Source organism: Podarcis vaucheri, assembly GCF_965113315.1.
Source record: "Podarcis vaucheri genome assembly, chromosome: 8".
NCBI classification, from domain to species: Eukaryota; Metazoa; Chordata; class Lepidosauria; order Squamata; family Lacertidae; genus Podarcis; species Podarcis vaucheri.
In genome coordinates, this window is record NC_138766.1 from 2,368,871 (window position 1) to 2,390,165 (window position 21,295).

At 50.0% G+C, this 21,295-nt stretch overlaps 1 protein-coding gene and 1 long non-coding RNA gene across 3 annotated transcripts in view; one reads left to right on the forward strand and one right to left on the reverse strand.

The window, feature by feature from the left end:
* Positions 1–489: 489 nt before the first annotated feature.
* Positions 490–5,577, reverse strand: LOC309538889. Its single transcript, XR_014222464.1, has 3 exons — positions 4,362–5,577; positions 1,024–2,832; positions 490–683 (listed from the first exon to the last, which is right to left on the reverse strand). It is a non-coding gene; the product is annotated as an uncharacterized lncRNA (long non-coding RNA).
* Positions 5,578–9,010: 3,433 nt separating this feature from the next.
* Positions 9,011–21,295, forward strand: part of TENT4A (terminal nucleotidyltransferase 4A) — a 41,153-nt gene continuing 28,868 nt past the window's right edge. Inside the window, exon 1 of one of the 2 annotated variants that reach the window (XM_082234387.1) lies at positions 9,011–9,765. In XM_082234387.1, the coding sequence (XP_082090513.1) occupies positions 9,077–9,765 (689 nt within the window). In that variant the 5' untranslated portion in view covers positions 9,011–9,076. The remainder of the gene's footprint in view (positions 9,766–21,295) is intronic. The other variant, XM_082234386.1, reaches the window with a different exon arrangement.

Here is a 21,295-nt window from a genome sequence, read left to right on the forward strand (position 1 = left end):
CGGAGGGCCGCCCCGCCCGCGGAGAGCAGCCTCTTCATGGGGGGCCGCCTGGGGGGCAGCCCCCTCGCCGCCTTCCTCTCCCCCCCCCGCGCCCTGCGCTGCCAGGGGCCGATCATGGGGGCCTTCCGTGCCTGCTGCCCTTCCTGCCGAGGCCTCATCCTGCTCGCTCCCCTTTCGCCCCTCGCCAGAGATCCCCGTCGGGTCCCAGCGACAAGGACGAAGCTGGGGGGGGGGGCGGCCCTTCTGCTCCAGCCCCCCAGCTGAGCCCCCAGGGGATCCGAGCACGGCTGCCTCCCGACGAGTAGAGAGCCCTCAGTGGGTCCAGCCCTCTTCGAAAGCCACCCGAGTTCTGGCCAACTCCGCAACCCCCTGAACACCACGGGGTTCATTTTCTAGAAGTAGGCATAGGGTTCTGCTGTAGGGCTGCAAGCCCAGTAAGATGCATTTTATTCAGCGGGGCTTGATGAATTGTTTATGTGTTTGCTTGTAAAAGGCTTCATAACGATGTAAAAAGTCGTGTGCATCCTTTCAAAAAGTTCACTTTTCAGCTTTTTCCTAATAGTTCTGAAATCTTCTTTCTCCTTTCCCCCTCCTAATTATTCTCCAGTGGATGCTTTGCTATGTAACTGATTTGAGTGTTTTATATTTAAGTTTATAGATTGGGCCATTAGATACAGTGGTGCCTCGCAAGACGAAAAGAATCCGTTCTGTGATTCTCCTCGTCTAGGGGTTTTTTCGTCTTGCAAAGCAAGCCCATTGACAGATTAGCGGATTAGTGCTATTAGTGGCTTTTAGCGGCTTATCAGCTTACCGGATCAGCTGATAAGTGGCTTAGCGGCTTAGAAAAAGGGGGAGAAAAGGGGGGGGGAAACCACAGGAACTCGCAAGACATTTTCGTCTTGCGAAGCAAGCCCATAGGAGATTCATTTTGCGAAGCACCTCCAAAACGGAAAACCCTTTCATCTAGCGAGTTTTCTGTCTTGCGAGGCATTCGTCTTGCGGGGCACCACTGTACTGTCTAACATACCTGTGGCCATCTAGAGATTGTTGGGACTCCCAGCTCCCTGCCACCTGTCAGGGATAATGGGAATTCTAGTCCCACAACATCTGGTGGGTCATAGATATGTAATATATTAAATTTACAAAATTCTAAAGTGCAGGTTATTGGTCACAACACTAGATTTCTGGGTACTTACTGTAGGTCAGCACAAAACATATGTTTACTATGCCATTCTGTTTCTGCAGGGGTGGGGAATCCTTTTATTCTGGCAGGCTGGATCCTGTGGACTCCTGCCCTCGACAGGCCACTTGGACATCAACCTTATAGGTTAGGCTGAAAGAGCCACTGCCTGAGGTTACTCAGTGAGTTTCGTGGTGGAGTGGGAATTTGAACCCAGGTTTTCCCAGTGATACTTAGATACACAAGCCACTACATTACCTTGTCAACTCTAAAACTAAAGAGGTGTATTTCAATCCTTCAGTTACTGATAGTAATTTGCTCCTATAGCCAATGAATCTTCAGTCTGTGCAGAATTTATTTCTTTAGAGGTTTTTTTTAGCAGGGGTAGAAATCTCCAGCCTGTGAGCCTAGTTAGCCCTCCAAGCCTCAGAGGTTTGCTCCCTGGGTTTTGTCTTTCCTGGGCCTGATGTACCGTATTTTTCACTCTATAAGACACACTTTTCCGCTCCTAAAAAGTAAGGGGAAATGTGTGTGCCTCTTATGGAGCAAATGCAGGCTGCACTGCTATCGTTGAAGCCAGGAGAGCAAGAGGGATCTGTGCGCACCGATCCCTCTGGCTCTCCTGGCTTCAGGGATAGCCGCACAAACCTCCTAAGCGCAGCGGGAGCACTCCTCCCACTGTGCTCAGGAGGCTTCACATTGCTTTCGCTGGGGAGGTGCTGCACAGCTTTCCCTCTCTGCGCAGCGCCCCTTCAGCAAAGCGGCAGGAGAAATGGAAGGGGCTCCGTTTCTCCTGCCGCTTCACTGAAGGGGCGCTGAGCAGAGAGGGAGAAAATATTTTTTTCTTGTTCTCCTCTAAAACAAGGTGTGTCTTATGGTTGGGTGCGTCTTATAGAGCGAAAAATACATGGCGCTGAGCACAGGAAAGTCCAAGCCTCAGATAAAGGAAGAATTCTGAGCACCCAGAAAACATGCTTCTGATTCTTCCTTTGCAGGTGCTTCTTCAACTTTGAGTTACTTGATATTCTGTGATGTCAGGGGATGGAAAGGCAGTTGAGGCCACCCACCTGCCCACGTGGTCTGCGGAGCCTGGACCAGTTCTGGATCTGCCCATAGGGACTTCCCACCCCTGACCTACAGCCAACTTTTCAGGGTACAAAACTCAAAGGGACTCACGAACAACATCAATGCACATTAAAACATACCCAGATTACTAAACCGGGGGGGGGGGGGGTTCCTTCCCCACAGGGCCCTTGGCAGTCAGTAGCCCTGCAGCAGAGAAGACCTTCCAGCTGGAGCAGCAGAAGCCATGCGCCTGGGGTCTCCTGGCCTGCTTGGCCTGCTCTCCTGGCTTTCTGTTCACAGAGCAGTTGTCAAAAACTTCCTGCATATGCAGTTTATTGTAATCTGACATGCAACTGCTTCATCTTCTCAGCTGCTTAAAGGTAAAGGTACCCCTGCCCATACGGGGGGCCAGTCATGTCCGACTCTAGGGTTGTGTGCTCATCTCACTTAAGAGGCCGGGAGCCAGCGCTGTCCGAGGACACTTCCGGGTCACGTGGCCAGTGTGACGCCTCATTGAATTTGAGTCATTCTGCAGAAAGGCAGGTAGCAAAAATAAAATAATTTTAAGGAAAATAATATATTTTTTCCTGTATGGCATGTTGTTGTCGTTTAGTCGTGTCCGACTCTTCGTGACCCCCTGGACCAGAGCACGCCAGGCACTTCTGTCCTCCACTGCCTCCCGCAGTTTGATCAAACTCATGCTGGTAGCTTTGAGAACACTGTCCAACCATCTCGTCCTCTGTCGTCCCCTTCTCCTTGTGCCCTCCATCTTTCCCAACATCAGGGTCTTTTCCAGGGAGATTCTCTTCTCATGAGGTGGCCAAAAGTACTGGAGCCTCAGCTTCACGATCTGTCCTTCCAGTGAGCACTCAGGGCTGATTTCCTTCAGAATGGAGAGGTTTGATCTTCTTGCAGTCCATGGGACTCTCAAGAGTCTCCTCCAGCACCAGAATTCAAAAGCATCAATTCTTCAGCGATCAGTCTTCCTTATGGTCCAGCTCTCATTTCCATACATCACTACTGGGAAAACCATAGCTTTAGCTATATGGACCTTTGTTGGCAAGGTGATGTCTCTACTTTTGCTTTTCTCCCAAGAAGCAGGCGTCTTTTAATTTCGTGACTGCTGTCACCATCTGCAGTGATCATGGAGCCCAAGAAAGTAAAATCTCTTACTGCCTCCATTTCTTCCCCTTCTATTTGCCAGGAGGTGATGGGACCAGTGGCCATGATCTTCGTTTTTTTGATGTTGAGCTTCAGACCATATTTTGCACTCTCCTCTTTCACACTCAATAAAAGGTTCTTTAATTCCTCCTCACTTTTTGCCATCAAGGTTGTGTCATCTGCATATCTGAGGTTGTTGATATTTCTTCCGGCAATCTTAATTCCGGCTTGGGATTCATCCAGCCCAGCCTTTCGCATGATGAATTCTGCATATAAGTTAAATAAGCAGGGAGACAATATACAGCCTTCTCTTGCTCCTTTCCCAATTTTGAACCAATCAGTTGTTCATATCCAGTTCTAACTGTAGCTTCTTATTTCTCAGAAACTGAAAGATTTCTCAGAAGACAGATGAGGTGATCAGGCACTCCCATTTCTTTAAAAACTTGCCATAGTTTGCTGTGGTCGACACAGTCAAAGGCTTTTGCATAGTCAATGAAGCAGAAGTAGATGTCTTTCTGGAACTCTCTAGCTTTCTCCATAATCCTGCGCATGTTTGCAATTTGGTCTCTGGCTCCTCTGCCCCTTCGAAATCCAGCTTGCACTTCTGGGAGTTCTCGGTCCACATGCTGCTTAAGCCTGCCTTGTAGAATTTTAAGCATAACCTTGCTAGCGTGTGAAATGAGTGCAATTGTGCGGTAGTTGGAGCATTCTTTGGCACTGCCTTTCTTTGGGATTGGGATGTAGACTGATCTTCTCCAATCCTCTGGCCACTGCTGAGTTTTCCAAACTTGCTGGCATATTGAGTGTAGCACCTTAGCAGCAACATCTTTTACAATTTTAAATAGTTCAGCTGGAATACCATCACTTCCACTGGCCTTGTTATTTGCAATGCTTTCTAAGGCCCATTTGACTTCACTCTCCAGGATGTCTGGCTCAAGGTCAGCAACCACACTACCTGTATGGCATACATCACCTCTAAATAAGTTATAGGCTATTTTGTGAAAACGAAGCATACCTAATATCACATGATCACCTCCCTTGGCTAATCCGATGGCTTGTTGTTGTTTAGTCGTGTCCGACTCTTTGTGACCCCATGGACCAGAGCACGCCAGGCACTTCTGTCTTCCACTGCCTCCCACAGTTTAGTCATATCCAATGGCTTAGTCATATACAAACTTGGCATGGGAGCATAACCTTTGAACTCCAGTTCATCTGGGCCTGTGTCTAGCAGTGTCAAGAAGAGTTAGATCACCACTGTATTATGGGAGATTCTTCATGAGGAATAAGCTCTTACCAGGGTTGGGAAATACTTCAGTTTTCTAGGTGCCAGGATGTCTCAGTTCGCAGACAACAGAGCACTTTGGAATTATTTAGCCAAAGTATCTTCTCCACAATTTTTTGTTGAAGTGCTACTCTACAATTCTATGATTTATAAGCTGCCTAATACAAAAATAGTCTGCACACGACTTACAAACAAAATAAAAACACCAGTAAAAACATGCCAGTCATCACTAATAAGCATCTGCAAGAGTGAAACATCAACAGTATAGGGGTCAGTATAGCTTGTCACAAGCAGTGAAATGCCTGGGAAAATAGGAAGGTCTTAACATGATGTCATAAAGGTCTTAAGTTAGTGCCATATTAAGTTTGTGGGATATTTCACAGAATTGTAGAGCTGGAAGGAGCTGCAAGGGGCATCTGATCCAACCTTGCAATGCAGAAATCTTTGGCCCAATGTGGGGCTCGAACCACAAACCTGAGATTAAAAGCCTCATCCTTTACGACTGAGCTATCCCAGTTTCTATTTATTGTACTGTACAGACAATATCAAATTCCTTATAGCCACAGTTATGTCTTTTTACTTTGTCCTTTGTGAAATACCAGAAAAGCATTGTGAGTTGTCTGTAAAGCTGTCATTCTTGGTGGGTGGATCAAATTTGATCTCTATAGGTCTCTAATAATTTTGTTGTCAATTTGAAAGAAGTCTGTTCTGTGAAAAAGCTAAATTTAAATAGAAACCATTAAGCCACAGTATCATGAAGAATTGAGAAATGTGTTGTCAGGTAGCACACAAATTCAGTGCAAAGCTCTTATAATTTATGCTGTTGGATGGAATTATTTACTTCATAAATCTAATAAAAGCATTTTTTTTCTACCTCTGGTATAATATGAACCTCAAACATTGTGGCATTTTTGGTACTTCAGTGAGGGATAACACTATCAAAATACTTTGTTTGGGGGATTTATATACTTGGATTCAAAATACAGTGTGTCCCCCTTTATAATGCATGGCAGCAGGGGACTTGTTTTCCCTCTTACTGCTTCAGTGTTTTTAGAATTGGAAAGCCTTGTTTTAAGCATGTGTGCACACAGTATGAATAGTACAGTACAGATGTACTTTGATACCAGAGTAAAAAAAATCTCCCAAGAAATCGCTGTGAATGTCAATAGTAGAGAGGATAATTGAGATCAACTTATTGCTTTGTCGTTTTTCAAGGCAAGAACTCTTTTAAATAACAATCATTTTATTATCCAAGTTCTAATTCAACTATCCAGTGTCCCTTTATTAACCAACCCAAAAAGAACTTTTGTGAAGTTAATCTTCCGGAGCAGATTAAATGTTAACTATTCTGTTATTTTCCAGATTCATCCTAATAAAATAGACAGTGAATTAATATTGTACCAGAATCAAGTTATGAGAGAGGCAGATCTGTTTCAAGAATCTCTGGAACATATAGAAACTTATGAGAGGCAAATATGTGACAAGCCGGAGAGTTGAGAATCAGGAGCCTTTTCTCAGTTTAGCAGGTAACCAATTTCAGCTGAGCGACACCGGAAATTAACCTGAGACTGGAGCACCTTCCCTGGGTGGGATGGCTAAAAGAAGTTGGGGCTTTCATAGTTTAGGGAAAGCTAGTGGTGTCCAAACTTTTTTCAAAAAGGGCCAGATTTGATGAAGTGAAGGGCCATGAGGGCCAACCAAAGTTGTTGAGCTTTTTATGATTTTACCCCAGGAAATAAACTGCCACAGGAGCCGGATTAAACTGACTGGCGAACCGGATTAAGCCCCCAAAAGTAGTTTTCTGACCACTAGATGGTGTCGTGGGCCAGAGGTGCTCACCTGACCCCTGGTCACTTGGGTCACTGATGCATCCCAGCCCACTCTACTCTATGCGACAGTTGGCCACCACGGACAAAAAACTCCTCTCTCTCATCACAGTGGAAATTGAGGCATTCAGGACCAAGCACACATTTGTGTTTAGCACATACTTTACAAACAACAGCACAACCATCTTGTTGTACCTTAAATACTGAGGGGACAGTCCTATAGCAAGATTGGCCAGGCTGAGCATGTTAGGATGCAGTGGATCTCCAGCTGAATTGGAAGGCTCCTGGTGCAGCTGAGCTGAGTCCCCCAACCGAGCTCAGCCAAAAAGGTGCCCATGCCCTTTCCTCCATCCCAGCACAGTAGGGACCCAACTGGGGCAGCCAAGCCCAGTAGATTGCAAGCCAGTGAAAACTCTGAAAATAGAGTGTGGCAGGTATGGGTCAGGGATATATGCTGCACCCTAAGCCCATTCAGCTCAGCCAGGAACTCAGTGGGAGGTGAATCAGCATAAAGGGTTCTCTAACTCCTTCTTTGGAGGTCTTTAAGCAGAGGCTTGACAACCATATGTCAGGAGTGCTCTGATGGTGTTTCCTGCTTGGCAGGGGGTTGGACTCGATGGCCCTTGTAGTCTCTTCCAATTCTATGAACTCAAATTGCATCATGGAAGTCATTGGTCATTGATTCCCAGAAATTGATCACTCTGGAAGGAGAGGGGAGCCTCAGCTACACCCTCTTCCTAAAGTGGAGGGCTGGTGGTTGGCACAAATATCCCTTGCACCCCCACATGGGTGCCCCAGGCCTCCACACTCCCAGAACATTGCTTGCTCCCAGGTCCCAACATGCAGATCCCTCCGGGGGGCAGGAAAACTCTGAGGCACCCCTGATAACAACACTGGCCAGCATGTCCCCCTCCCTGGGACTTTTGAATGGTCTCAGGATAGGTTTACGCACACCTCATTTGCACCAGCTTGCTCTGTACCACCTCCCTGTGCCTAGGATTGTCCTGTAAAGCATACTATAGTAAATCAGTCACAAGAGTCTCTGTTTCTGCTGCAACAAACCAACAGAGCTGTCACTGTTTTTTAGAAAAATCATGCAAACAACAGCCACTGGTTGGGTAGGACTAAGGATCAAACCTGGCAAAGAGGAGCAATATAATCCTTTCCTCCCCTGCTGTGGTTCTAACAACAACAAAAGGCACATTCTTCCAAAATTGTTAATTTTCTTGGGTGCCCATGGGAGCTTACCTCCCAATGCACACAGCGGCTTCAGAGGAGTTACCTTATGTTTGTCAGGATGGTGTCAAGGAAGGAAAGGGTTAACTCCCCCATTCCTACCTGCTATACATAATCCTAAAAATCCTTAGTGCCCCCTGTGGCTGCTATTGCTTTCTTTTCCTTTTTAAGAGTGGTGGTTAAGAACAAAGTTTGGCCTTTGTTGAAGGTGATTAGCAGCAGGTACAGGACATATGGTTGGAAGTGAATATTTTACACATTTAATAACCTTACGGAGTTTACTGCCACAAGGTGTTCTGATGGCCACTTGCTACAGAACACGACAGGTTCATCAAGAGCTATTGGTAGGCATCTATCATTTTGGGCAAAAATTGTAGTTTTAATCCTTTTCTTCTCAGGGCAAGCTCCCAGCCAGATGCGTTTCCCAAAGGATGAACAACTGAGGGAGTGTGCCGAGCTTGGCGGATGAAATGCCTCTGGTGAGCAACACCCAGTGCCCCCTTCCACAAGAAGGGACAGAAGGAGGGCTCTTGAAGTTGCCCATCAATAGTTAGCACCTTGACACAGATTAAGCAGGCACATAGCTCTTAAAGTCTTCCCTGCCATGGTTCAAGAGTGGCTGGGGATGGGTGGGGTATAATTATTATTATTCAAATGTATTTGCATTTAAGTGACAGTATTTTTTTCTAAATCTCCATCTATATGTATAATTTTGCAGGGGCATCTCTTATGCAAATTCCTGTCATCTTTCATCCTCTGTTTTGATGCGTTTGTCCTCTCTTTTTTTGCTATGCATAAACGACCACTTTATGGCAAGCGGGGAAGGAGTTAGAGAGCCAGCAGGTGGAAAAAATGCCTTCCTTTATCAGGTGGCTTCCTCCAAGTCTGTGGACCACTGAATCTCGCCGGGTGCTATTCGCATGCATCCTCTGTGCGCCCCGAGATGCTGGCAGCCCACGCTCGCGGGCTCCCCGAGAAGGCCGGCTTCTCAGCACACGGGCTCCCGCAGCTTTGAGGCTCCTGACGCGGCTGCCCTCCGCCTTTGGGCAGGCCTCTTCCGCGTGCCCAGCCCAGCCGCTGCCTTGGCTGCCCGAAGCCGAAGCGAGCCCTCTCCCCTCTCCTAGCTCTAGGCGCTCGGGGCGGGGCGGAGCAGGGCGCAGGCGCGCGGCCTCGGGGGCCTGAGGCGGTTGGCCCCGCCCCCTCGCGCCGCCTCACAAGTCGGGGCCTTGCGCGCGCGCGCCTGACAGGCCGCCGGAGCCGGCGAGGGAGCGAGCGAGCGAGCGGGCGGGCGGGCGGGGGGAGGGAGGCGCCGGGGCGGATGGATGGATGGATCCCCGCGTGGCCTGGATCCAGCCCGAGCAGAAAGGCCCCGCCAATGCGCTCTGGATGCAGATCTGGGAAACCTCGCAGGGCCGCGGCGGAGGCGGCTCCGGCTCCTCCTCCTCCTCCTCGCCGCCGACGCCCTCGCCCCTCCCTCAGGCAGCCCAGGCCCGCCACTCCCTGTGCCGCCTGACGACGACGCCCGCCGCCAAGCCGCCGCCGCCGCTCCTGACCGAGAGGCCGCCGCCGCCGCTGCTGCTGCACAAGCCTCCTCCGGGGCCTCCGCCCTCCTCCTCCTCCTCCTCCGCGGAGTCCGGCGCTGACAGCCCCGGCGGGCCGCCTTCGTTCCCCTCGCCGCCGCCGCCGCCGCCGCCCTCGGGGTCTCGCCAGGCCTCGCCCGGGGGGAAGCCGGCCAAGCGGAGCGGGGAAGCGGCGGCGCAGAGCCCGAGGCCGGCGGACGCCTCGCCCCCGCCCCTGCCCGCCCGCCACCTCCACCAGCACCAGCACCAGCACCAGCACCACCCGAGCCGAAGGAAACGGGAGAACAAGGCCAGCACGTATGGGATGAACTACCTGCTCTCCGGAGGAGGAGGCGGCGGCGGCGGCGGGCCTTGTCCCCAAGCCCAGCCCGCGCTCGGCCCCGCTCCGGGCACCCCGTGGAAAAGCAGGCCGCGCTACAGCCCCGGCATCCAAGGGTGAGCCGTTCTGGGCCCTTGCTGGCGGGGCCAAGACCCCTCGCCTGAAATTCCCCTCCCCAGTGATTGCTTTTAGACTGGCGGGGGGGGGGGTCCTATTCATAGATACGTTGTAGCCGTGCTAAGTCTGGCCCCCTAAGGGGGTTTCTACTAAGGCTGCCTGGTGGCTGATTTTTGTAGGCTGAAAGTGCTTGGATGCTTTTAAGACAAGAAATGAATCCTGACAGTAAGGCATTCTCGATTGGCCTGACTGAGAAATCCAGTACATTGGCTTAGGACCTCCATTTAGAATAATAGAATTGTAGAGTTGGGAGGGTCTACAAGGGTCATCTAGTCCAACCCCTTGCAGTGCAGGAATCTTGCCCAACATGGGGCTCAAACCCAGGATTAAGAGTCTTATGTTCTATTGGCTGAGCTATTAACGGAATGAGACAGAGAGGATGATTGTGTGATTTTTCAAGGTGACCTGTGTCTTAATGCAGGGTCGTATTTGCAGAACACATGTGAAACTTTCCTTTCTATATACACTTAAATTGGGGTCTAAGTCACTTTGTGATCAGTGGTCATACTTCAGAGTAAAATGAGGTTGTGGCTGAAAGGTGTCCACTTTCCGTGAAGCCTGTAGTTAGGAATGGCTGTTCTGCCCATGTGTTTTAGGTGTAACAGTTCAAAATTATTTTTTACCTGGTTTAGTATTATAGCTATGAGACTGATCTTCAAAGGAGGAATTCCCTAGTATACTAACAATGAACTCCGTAGGTAACCTTTGGAGAACCGCTCTCATCCCTGCCCTAGTATATTTGCAATATTAGAATAGCGCTGACTTACATTGCGGTTGTGATTGTTTATCACCTGCCCTTCATCCTAAGGTCCCAAGGTGGGTTACAACAATTAAAACAATGTTAGAAACGGCTTACAATTCCAGAAATGAGGGGAGTCTTAAAAATATAAACATCGACTGTCAAAGCCCAGGTTATAAGAGGTTTGTCTTCAACATTCCCTGAAAGTTGTACAATGAAAATGCTAAACGGACCCCTGTGGGGAAGGAGTTCCATATCTTAGGGGCTGCCACAGAGAATGCCTTCTCCCACACCACTGTGAGCTTCTGAGGACAGTGGAACAAACCAATAGCAGCTCCTCTGACAATCTTGGCATCCCCAAAAGGACTGTTATATAGATTGCAGGCAAAGTTGCACGAATTTTGGCTGGCCTTGGTAGTGAGATAAAATAGTTGCCAGGACTACTCCTGTAGATGTAAGATGTTGTCCATAGTAAAGAAATCAGAGACCTATCCCCCACCACTTAAAGCTAAAAAGGTGAAGGGGTTTGTTCTGCTACTGCGCTCCTGAGGTTCTCCAAGTACAATAATACACAAGCAACAAATCTCCCCCTCACCTTTCTCTCTGCCTTGCAGCTGAAGAGGGGGAAACAATTGGAGGCAGTAAAATTCTGAATAATACCAGTTGCTAGAAAGCACAGGAAGGGAGCGTGCTCTTGTGCTTTAAATCTGCTTGCTGGTTTCCTACAGGCATTTGGTTGGCCACTGTCAGAAGAGGATGCTGGTCTAGACGGGCAGGTGGCCTGGTCTAGCAGGCTTTCTCCAGCTGCTGGGTTGGGATGAAGGCGGGTTTGTCACACATGCCAGAGTGGAACCTCTTAACAAATTTTTGCATTGGATCTATAAACTTTGAGGTGTGCATCTGTTCAAGGCGTAGCCATCTATCAGCAGAAGCCTTAGGAGTTTGTGGAGGGGAGTTTTATGTGAAAGGGGTTGCACCCTTGTATATTTTTTCTAGTACTGAGGAATGCTCTCTTCTATTAGACAGCAACAGCATCTGTTTGTGTATACATGTGATCTCCATAATCTGGACCAGCACGAAATAGTTTGTTACCCATTGTAAGCATAAGGTTGCCAGAAGTGGTTGTCTCTCTATTTTTATCTTATGCCACACTCACATGGCAGCCATTTTGTGTTATGCCATGCCTTCTCCATGGCTGCTATGTTGCGACTGGTGCCCCCAGCACACTCTCAAAATTTGAAATGTGCTCACTAGTCCAAAAATGTTGGCAACTGCTTTATGCTATACAGTGATTGAGGGCACAGGGCCTGAACATGTTACCACTTTATGTAATGAGGAGGGTCTGAAGAGTGGGAAAGGGAAATGTGTCCTTTTTATTTTCCTTTTCCTGAAGCATCCCCTGTATTGCAAAGATCAGTCTTTTAACCTCATGACACACATTCATTCACACCCACACACCTCGTGGCCTGGTTCTAATCCTCAATATTCCAGGATACTGTAACATGTTAGTGGCTTGAGCAGACCTTCTCTCCTGAACTGTGCTAAACATTTTGTAATCCCTGAAATCTTACAGGATGTTTTTTAAATTTCTTTTTTATTTTTGAAAAGATTTACAAACGTTATGTGTACATACAATACAACCTTGTACCTAGAAGATGCCTAAGAATGTAAATTTTTGATCCTATTTTGGAATGGCCTTGATTTGCTGTCAAACTAATTATGTGAAGTGATGTTGCACACCCAAATGTGTATATTAGGAAAACTTGTATCACACCTAAAGCACTAATCAAGGAGCCATAATTAGCTGCAGCTGTCAGATATACACAATGGCAGAACTGGGATTGCTCTTCCATCTCATAATGTGGAATGACCCTAAGATGGAGCTTAGAAAGCTACAACTTCCCTTAAAGCTAGTTGTCCCAGTCTCTCTCATGTGCTCTATTATTAAGCATACTTTTGATACTTTGATGGGACTTGTGTAATATTAAAATTGTGGTTGTCCCACATGTTTTAATGTGTGTACATGTTTCGGGAAGCCATTGTCAGTCAGTAGTATGTGTGAGAGAGTTTATATTGGATTATTCCATGTAATGCAAACAGGGGACACAGAAAGGGCTGAACTCCTCAATGCCTTCTTTGCCTCAGTCTTCTCCGATAAAGAAAACAATGCCCGACCTGAAGAATTTGGAGCAAATGATTCAGCAGAGGAAACACAGCCCAGAATAACTAAGGAGATAGTACAAGAATACTTGGCTAGTTTAGATGTATTCAAGTCTCCAGGGCCAGATGAACTGCATCCAAGAGTATTAAAAGAACTGGCAGATGTGATCTCAGAACCACTGGCAGTCATCTTTGAGAATTCCTGGAGAACAGGCGAAGTCCCGGCAGACTGGAGGAGGGCAAATGTTGTCCCTATTTTCAAAAAGGGGAAAAGAGAGGACCCAAATAATTACCGCCCAGTCAGTCTGACATCAATACCAGGGAAGATTCTGGAGCAGATCATTAAGCAAACAGTCTGTGAGCACCTAGAAAGGAATGCTGTGATCACCAATAGTCAGCATGGATTTCTGAAAAATAAGTCATGTCAGACTAACCTGATCTCGTTTTTTGACAGAATTACAAGCCTGGTAGATGAAGGGAACGCAGTGGATGTAGCCTACCTTGATTTCAGCAAGGCATTTGACAAGGTGCCCCATGATATTCTTGTAAAGAAGCTGGTAAAATGCGGTCTTGACTATGCTACCACTCAGTGGATTTGTAACTGGCTGACTGACCGAACCCAAAGGGTGCTCATCAATGGTTCCTCTTCATCCTGGAGAAGAGTGACTAGTGGGGTGCCACAGGGTTCTGTCTTGGGCCCGGTCTTATTCAACATCTTGGATGATGGACTCAAGGGCATCCTGATCAAATTTGCAGATGACACCAAACTGGGAGGGGTGGCTAACACCCCAGAGGACAGGATCACCCTTCAAAACGACCTTGACAGATTAGAGAACTGGGCCAAAACAAACAAGATGAACTTTAACAGGGAGAAATGTAAAGTATTGCACTTGGGCAAAAAAAATGAGAGGCAAAATACAAGATGGGTGACACCTGGCTTGAGAGCAGTACATGTGAAAAGGATCTAGGAGTCTTGGTTGACCACAAACTTGACATGAGCCAACAGTGTGATGCGGCAGCTAAAAAAGCCAATGCAATTCTGGGCTGCATCAATAGGAGTATAGCATCTAGATCAAGGGAAGTAATAGTGCCACTGTATTCTGCTCTGGTCAGACCTCACCTGGAGTACTGTGTCCAGTTCTGGGCACCACAATTCAAGAAGGACACTGACAAACTGGAACGTGTCCAGAGGTGGGCAACCAAAATGGTCAAAGGCCTGGAAACGATGCCTTATGAGGAACGGCTAAGGGAGCTGGGCATGTTTAGCCTGGAGAAGAGGAGGTTAAGGGGTGATATGATAGCCATGTTCAAATATATAAAAAGATGTCACATAGAGGAGGGAGAAAGGTTGTTTTCTGCTGCTCCAGAGAAGCGGACAGGGAGCAATGGCTCCAAACTACAAGAAAGAAGATTCCACCTAAACATTAGGAAGAACTTCCTGACAGTAAGAGCTGTTTGACAGTGGAATTTGCTGCCAAGGAGTGTGGTGGAGTCTCCTTTTTTGGAGGTCTTTAAACAGAGGCTTGACAACCATATGTCAGGAGTGCTCTGATGGTGTTTCCTGCTTGGCAGGGGGTTGGACTCGATGGCCCTTGTGGTCTCTTCCAACTCTATGATTCTATGAAGAGGCGCAGTTGCAACGGACCGTGCTTCGCAAGACGAAAAACATCGCAAGACGAAAAAAGTTGCGGAACGAATTATTTTCGTCTTGCGAGGCACCACTGTATATAAAAGGATGTCATATAGAGGAGGGAGAAAGGTTGTTTTCTGCTGCTCCAGAGAAGCGGACACGGAGCAATGGATCCAAACTACAAGAAAGAAGAGGCTTGACAACCATATGTTAGGAGTGCTCTGATGGTGTTTCTTCTTGGCAGGGGGTTGGAGTTGATGGTCCTTGTGGTCTATTCCAACTCTATGATTCTATGACTTCTATGTGGTTGGAACACTGTCCTACATGTCACATGAGAAAGACATAATGTATGGCCAAGGTTATGCCATGAAATAAAAATCCATTGACAGTTTACTGTGACCTGTGATCAGTTCCTTAACTCTAATCTCAATACCCAGAATCTATAATTTGTTTCCTGTAGTAGCTGTTGTGCCTATCATCCTTAAATATCTGATCCTCTGAGGCCTAGTTGAATTAATGATTTCTACTGCAAATCAGTTCTGAGTGTTAATAATAATAATAATAATTATTATTATTATTTATACCCCACCCATCTGACTGGGTTTCCGCAGCCACTCTGGTTTGCTCCCAACAAAATATTAAAACACGATAAAACATCAAACATTAAAAACTTCCTTAAACAGAGCTGCGTTCAGATGTCTTATAAAAGTTAATAATAATAATAATAATAAATTTTATTTATATCCCGCCCTCCCCAGCCGAAGCCGGGCTCAGGGCGGCTAACAACAATCAAATAATCAGTCAAATAATCACACAATCTAAAAATATTTCATTATAAAAATTAATTAAATCAAATTGATGGCAACCAATTAAGCAAAATTCTGTGCAGGTTGCCAGAGGAGGGAGTCAGGCTGCGCCCTAACCAAAGGCCTGGCGGAACAACTCTGTCTTGCAGGCCCTGCGGAAAGATGTCAGGTCCCGCAGGGCCCTAGTCTCTTGTGACAGAGCATTCCACCAGTTTGGAGCCGCAGCCGAGAAGGCCCTGGCTCTAGTTGAGGCCAGCCTAACCTCTCTGAGGCCTGGGACCTTGAGGATGTTATTATTTGCAGACCGTAGGTTTCTCTGTGGGGCATACCAGGAGAGGCGGTCCCGTAGGTACGAGGGTCCTAGGCCGTATAGGGCTTTAAAGGTTAAAACCAGCACCTTAAACCTGATCCTGTACTCCACCGGGAGCCAGTGCAGCTGGTATAATACCGGATGAATGTGCTCTCGCAGCGAAGACCCCATAAGGAGTCTCGCCGCGGCATTCTGCACCCGCTGGAGTTTCTGGGTCAGTCTCAAGGGCAGCCCCACATAGAGCGAGTTACAATAATCCAGTCTGGAGGTGACCGTCGCATGGATCACAGTGGCTAGGTCAGGACGAGAGAGATAAGGGGCCAACTGCTTAGCTTGGCGGAGATGAAAAAATGCCGCCTTTGTTATAGCTGTAATCTGCGCCTCCATAGAGAGGGAGGTATCGAAGATTACACCCAAACTCTTAACGGCCGGTGCTGGCACTAATTGCGCCCCCGCAAGAGATGGGAGTTGCCCCCTCGATCCCATATCGTCCCGCCCCAGCCAGAGGACCTCTGTCTTCGAAGGATTTAACTTCAACCGGCTCCCACGTAACCATCCAGCCACAGCTTCCAGACATCTGGTCAGTGTGTCTGGGGCCGAGTCAGGATGGCCATCCATCAACAGATAGAGTTGGGTGTCATCAGCATACTGATGGCAACCCAGCCCAAAACTCCGGACAAGCTGGGCGAGGGGGTGCATAAAGATGTTAAAAAGCATCGGGGAGAGAATTGCACCCTGAGGCACTCCACACACCAAGGGGTGGCGTGATGACAATTCCCCCCCAAGCGCCACCCTCTGTCCCCGACCAGAGAGAAACGAGCGCAGCCATTGAAGGACTGTGCCCTGGATCCCCACGTCGGCAAGGCGGTGGTCCAGGAGTTCGTGATTGTCAGGGGTTCAGGAGCAGAGACGCAGAGAAGGGAGGAAGCAGAGAGCGAGGGGGAGGAATCCGAAGGGAAAATGAGTGATGATGACGACCCGAGATCTCCAAGCCTAAGCAGTGAGTCAGAGGACTCCCAAAAGGGAGCCCCAGTGAGCAGAGCAAGGGGGGGATCCGGGGGGACACCCCAGGAGGAAGGGAACAGAGGAGATTCAGAGAGCAGCAGCTGGAAGTCGGGACCCACGCTCATAACTGAGAGCGGCAGCAGCTGGAAGTCGGGACCCACGCTCAAGACTGAGAGCAGCAGGGAGGAAGGTAGCCAGGCATCGGGTTCCGGAGGCTGTCAGCAGGAGGGAGGGCACGAGTCAGGGGTGGTCACGCCCTCCTCAGAGAGCGAGGCAACGGTTAAGAGGAAAGTAGAGAGTTGGGCGCGCGCGCCAAGTTCAAATGCAGCGGAAGCTGGAGCAGTAAGCAGCCCGGAGAGTGAGCCAGGTCCTAAAGCCCGCCGCAAGGAGGCAGAAGGATCAGGGGGGTCAGCGTCAGAGGAGAGTAGAAGGGAGGAGGCCCAGGGGGGCAGAAGGACCCAGAGACGTAGGGAGAGGCGAAGGAGGTGGAGCAAGGCTAGGGTATTAAGCTGGTGTGCAAGAGGCGGGGACTCAGACGGGTCTTCGCCGACCTAGGGCAGAAGGTGTAGAGCTGCACGCTGCAGTTCGGAAATGAAACCTGTAACTTAATAAAGACTCTTATAAAGTGAACGCTGGCGGACTTGGTCCTATGTGAGCTGGGACTGGGTGGCAGCCCTGACAGTAAGACCCGTCTCCCAAAAGCTTCGGACACCTGATATCTCGCAGCGGAGAGAGAGGCAGCTGGAGGAGGGGATCGGTGTTTGGGAGCAAGCTCACGACGGTTAGCAGAGATGACGGAAGCAGAGACAGTTGCAGCGCTGCAACAGGCAGTTACCCAATTGAACGCGGAGGTACTGGCATCCAAGAAGAGGGAGGAGGATGCGGCAGCCGCCTACAGAGATCTCCACGCCAGGTTTGAAGCATGGGTTAAACACGGGCAGCCAGGACCCAGACCGGAGGGGGTTGGGTTGGCACGGAGAGCAGGAGGGCTTGTGGCTCACTTCGATGGGAATTTACAACAGTACCCCAATTTTCGAGCAGACGTAATGTGCGCACTGCAACTGCTGGCAAAAGACTTTAGAGATGAGGAAGAGAAAGTGGGGTTCATACTATCCCATTTGCATGGGGATGCTAAAGCGTGGCTACGCAATTTGTGGAGGGATAAAGATCCGGCGCTTCAGAATGCAGATGCCTTTATCAAAGCGATGGATGCGTGTTTTTTGTCTACTATTGATGTGGATCTTGCCCGACGGGAGATTCATGGACTAAAACAAGGGAGGGCAAGCGTCCGGCAGTACCACGCCCGCTTTTTTGCGCTGGTCAGTGCCTTAGAGTGGGACCGGGATTCGCCCCCTGTCAGAGACCTGTTCTGGGAGGGTCTAAGCTCTGCGGTCAAGGATGAAATTGCAAGGGGGGAGAGGCCCCGAAGCACGCAGGAGGTGGTCCAAAGGGCGCTGACTGTGGGGGTGAGGCTGGAAGAACGTCCATGGTGCAGAGATGAAGGACGTGGAGGGCGCGAAGCAGCGAGAAGTTTCTCTTTCGTTCCAAGAGAAGCAGCGCGTGCGCAATCCACACCTCCGCCTGGAGGGGGAGGGGAACCGATGGAGGTTGGAGGTGCAAGGGCTCAGTCAGCAGCCAGAGCCCAAGCACCGACAGCAGTGAAAGCGAAGCCTCCTAGAGGGAACAGGAAGTGTTACATCTGCGAGGATCCAGGCCATTTGGCGAAAGAGTGTCCCCGGAGGCTCCACAAGCACACTGCAGCCTCAGCAATGGTGACTACAGCAACGCAGCAAGGAGAACCACAGCAGGGAAACGACGATGTCTGGCTGGAGACAGAGGCACTGGGGCCCAGCCAGACGCATCAGTGAAGCAGTCCCCAGCGATCTTGCAACCCACGGACCCCCTCCCACCCAAACCAGTAGTGCAGCTCACAGCATCTCTCCAGCTACCCGATGGCGTCACTATCGAAGTGCCGCTTTCTGTGGATTCTGGAAGCAACGCAGACTTTATAGCGCAGGATTTTGTGGAGCAGCACGCTATACAGCTACTGCCTGCCACTCTGCCCCTGCAAGTCGTCACAGTGGATGGCAGAGAGTTGCTAGGGGGGCAGGTGGTGAAGCAAACGCCACCGATGGTGATGCGCCTTGGCAACCACAGGGAAGTCATCAGTTTTAATGTCACCCGACTGTCGGACACGCCCATTGTGTTGGGCATGAGTTGGCTGGACAGGCACAGTCCGACACTGGCTTGGTACCAGAGACAGCTGATCTTCGGCTCCTCTTATTGCGCAGAACACTGCATCCTGCCCAGACAGGAGGGAGAGGAGGAGGAATCACAACTGCAGTTGGGAACGTTGCAAGCAGTCCCCCACAAATACGCAGACTTTCTGGAGGTCTTCTGCGAGAAAGAGGCTGACAAGCTACCACCGCACAGGCAATATGACTGCAAGATTGACCTCCTACCAGGGGCGACGCTGCCGAAAGGGAAGCTGTATTCCATGTCTGAGGACGAATTACAGGAACTCAAACAGTTCATAGATCACAATTTGCAGCGCGGTTTCATCCGGGAGTCCAGGGCGGTAGGGGGCAGTCCTGTTTTCTTCGTGAAGAAGAAAGACACGCCCCAAAAAAGACTGGTGGTGGATTTTCGCCTCTTAAACAAGATGACCAAGCCTTCTGATTTCCCCATGCCCAGGATTGACGACCTACTAGCGACGGTGCGCAAGGGACGCGTGTTCACCAAGTTGGACCTGCGAGGTGCGTACAATCTCATCCGCATGAGGGAGGGCGATGAGTGGAAGACAGCCATGTTCACGCCTCTGGGCACCTACGAATACAGAGTGATGCCGTTTGGATTGCAAAACGGTTCTCACTGTTTCCAAGCTTTCATGCATCATGTGTTGGCGGGACTCCTTTACAAGAAGTGCGTCTGCTTTCTGGATGACATCCTGATATTCTCCGAATCGCAGCAAGCCCATGACCAAGATGTTCGGGAGGTGCTGGAGAGGCTGCAGCAGCATAGACTGTACGCCAAACTGGAGAAGTGCCAGTTCGACACGACGGAGGTGGATTTCTTGGGTTACAAGTTGTCGGACAAGGGGCTAGCCATGGACAGCGCCAAGGTTCGTGCGGTGTTGGATTGGAAGAGCCCGCGCAACCGGAAGGAGGTCCAGCGGTTTGTCGGCTTCGCCAACTTCTATCGCAAGTTTATCAAGGGGTTCGCGATGCAGACGGCGGCCATTACGGACACGCTAAGCTCCAAGAAAAAGAAATTCATCTGGACGGAGCAGGCGGAGCAGTCCTTTCAGGCACTCAAGCGTCTCTTCGCGTCGGAAGAGCAACTGCTGCATATCGACCCCAGCAGGCCGATGCGGGTAGAGACAGACGCGTCCGATAGAGCAGTGGGAGCTGTCCTGCTGCAAAGGGACCCACAGGGGGTCTGGAGGCCGGGAGCGTTCTACTCCAGAAAGCTCAGCAAGTCGGAGCAGAACTACACCATCTGGGACAGGGAGTTGCTGGCCATTCATGCAGCTTTCAAGGCGTGGAGGCACTTCCTGATCGGCGCCAAGCACACGGTGCAGGTCTGCACGGATCACAAGAATCTGGAGCACTGGCGCACGGCTCAGTTCCTGAACCAGAGGCAGATACGTTGGGCGGAGTTCTTTGCTGACTTCAATTTCCGAATAGAGTACGTCCCAGGCGACACCAACGTCATGGCGGATGCACTGTCCCGCAAACCGCAATACCTCGAAGAGGCGACGCCAGCGGCAGCCATGCACATCTTCGCGCCAACAGCGTGGGCGTGCGCTTCAGCCACAGTAGACCTGGATGCGGTGCGGCGGGCGTTGCAGGACGACTCCTTCGCGCAGGCGAAGATGGCAGAGGTGCACAAGGGCAAGGCGAAGGGCGACGAGTTCCAGATACGAGACGGCTTGCTCTTACGTAAAGGGGCCATCTACGTGCCGGGGGACGAACTTCGCGCCAGGGTACTGCAGCAGCTGCACGACGCACCCACGGCCGGGCACTTTGGCACGGAAAAAACGGTGGAATTAGTCGCAAGGGACTTTTGGTGGCCCAGACTGAGAGGGGAAGTCGCGGACTACGTTGCGAGGTGCGACACCTGCCAGAGGGCCAAACCGGTGCACAAACCACCGGCGGGACTGCTGGAACCGCTGCAAACGCCGTTTGAACCGTGGGAGAGAGTGGCCCTGGACTTTGTTACGGATCTACCCAGCTCGAGAGGCAAGACAGCTGTACTAGTGGTGGTGGACTTGTTCACCAAGATGGCACATTTCATTCCGTGTGCGAAGGTGGCCACGGCGGAACAAACCGCCAAACTGTTCATAGATCACGTGTTCAAAGTGCATGGTCTGCCGCGGTCTATCCTGTCCGACCGCGGGCGCCAGTTCGTCTCGAATTTCTGGCAGAAGCTGATGAGTTTTCTAAATGTCAAGGTCGATCTGGCATCAGCAAGACACCCGCAGACCAACGGGCAAGCAGAGAGGGTCAATGCCATCATGCAGCAGTACCTGAGATGCTATGCCAATCAACAACCTGCGACCTGGGTGGATTACCTGCCGCTCGCCGAGTTCGCTTACAACAACACGAAGCACGTGTCCACAGGGGTGACGCCGTTCTTCGCCAACAATGGGAGGAATCCCAGAACCTTCCCGGGACGGGAGAGAGTGGGGGACGGAGAACCACAGACGGCGGACGCGTTCGCGTCAGAGTTGCAGGCGGTACACGATCGACTCAGACGGCAGCTGGAGCTAGCTAAGCACGCCTACAAGGTGCAAGCTGACAAGCACAGGCGGGTTGGC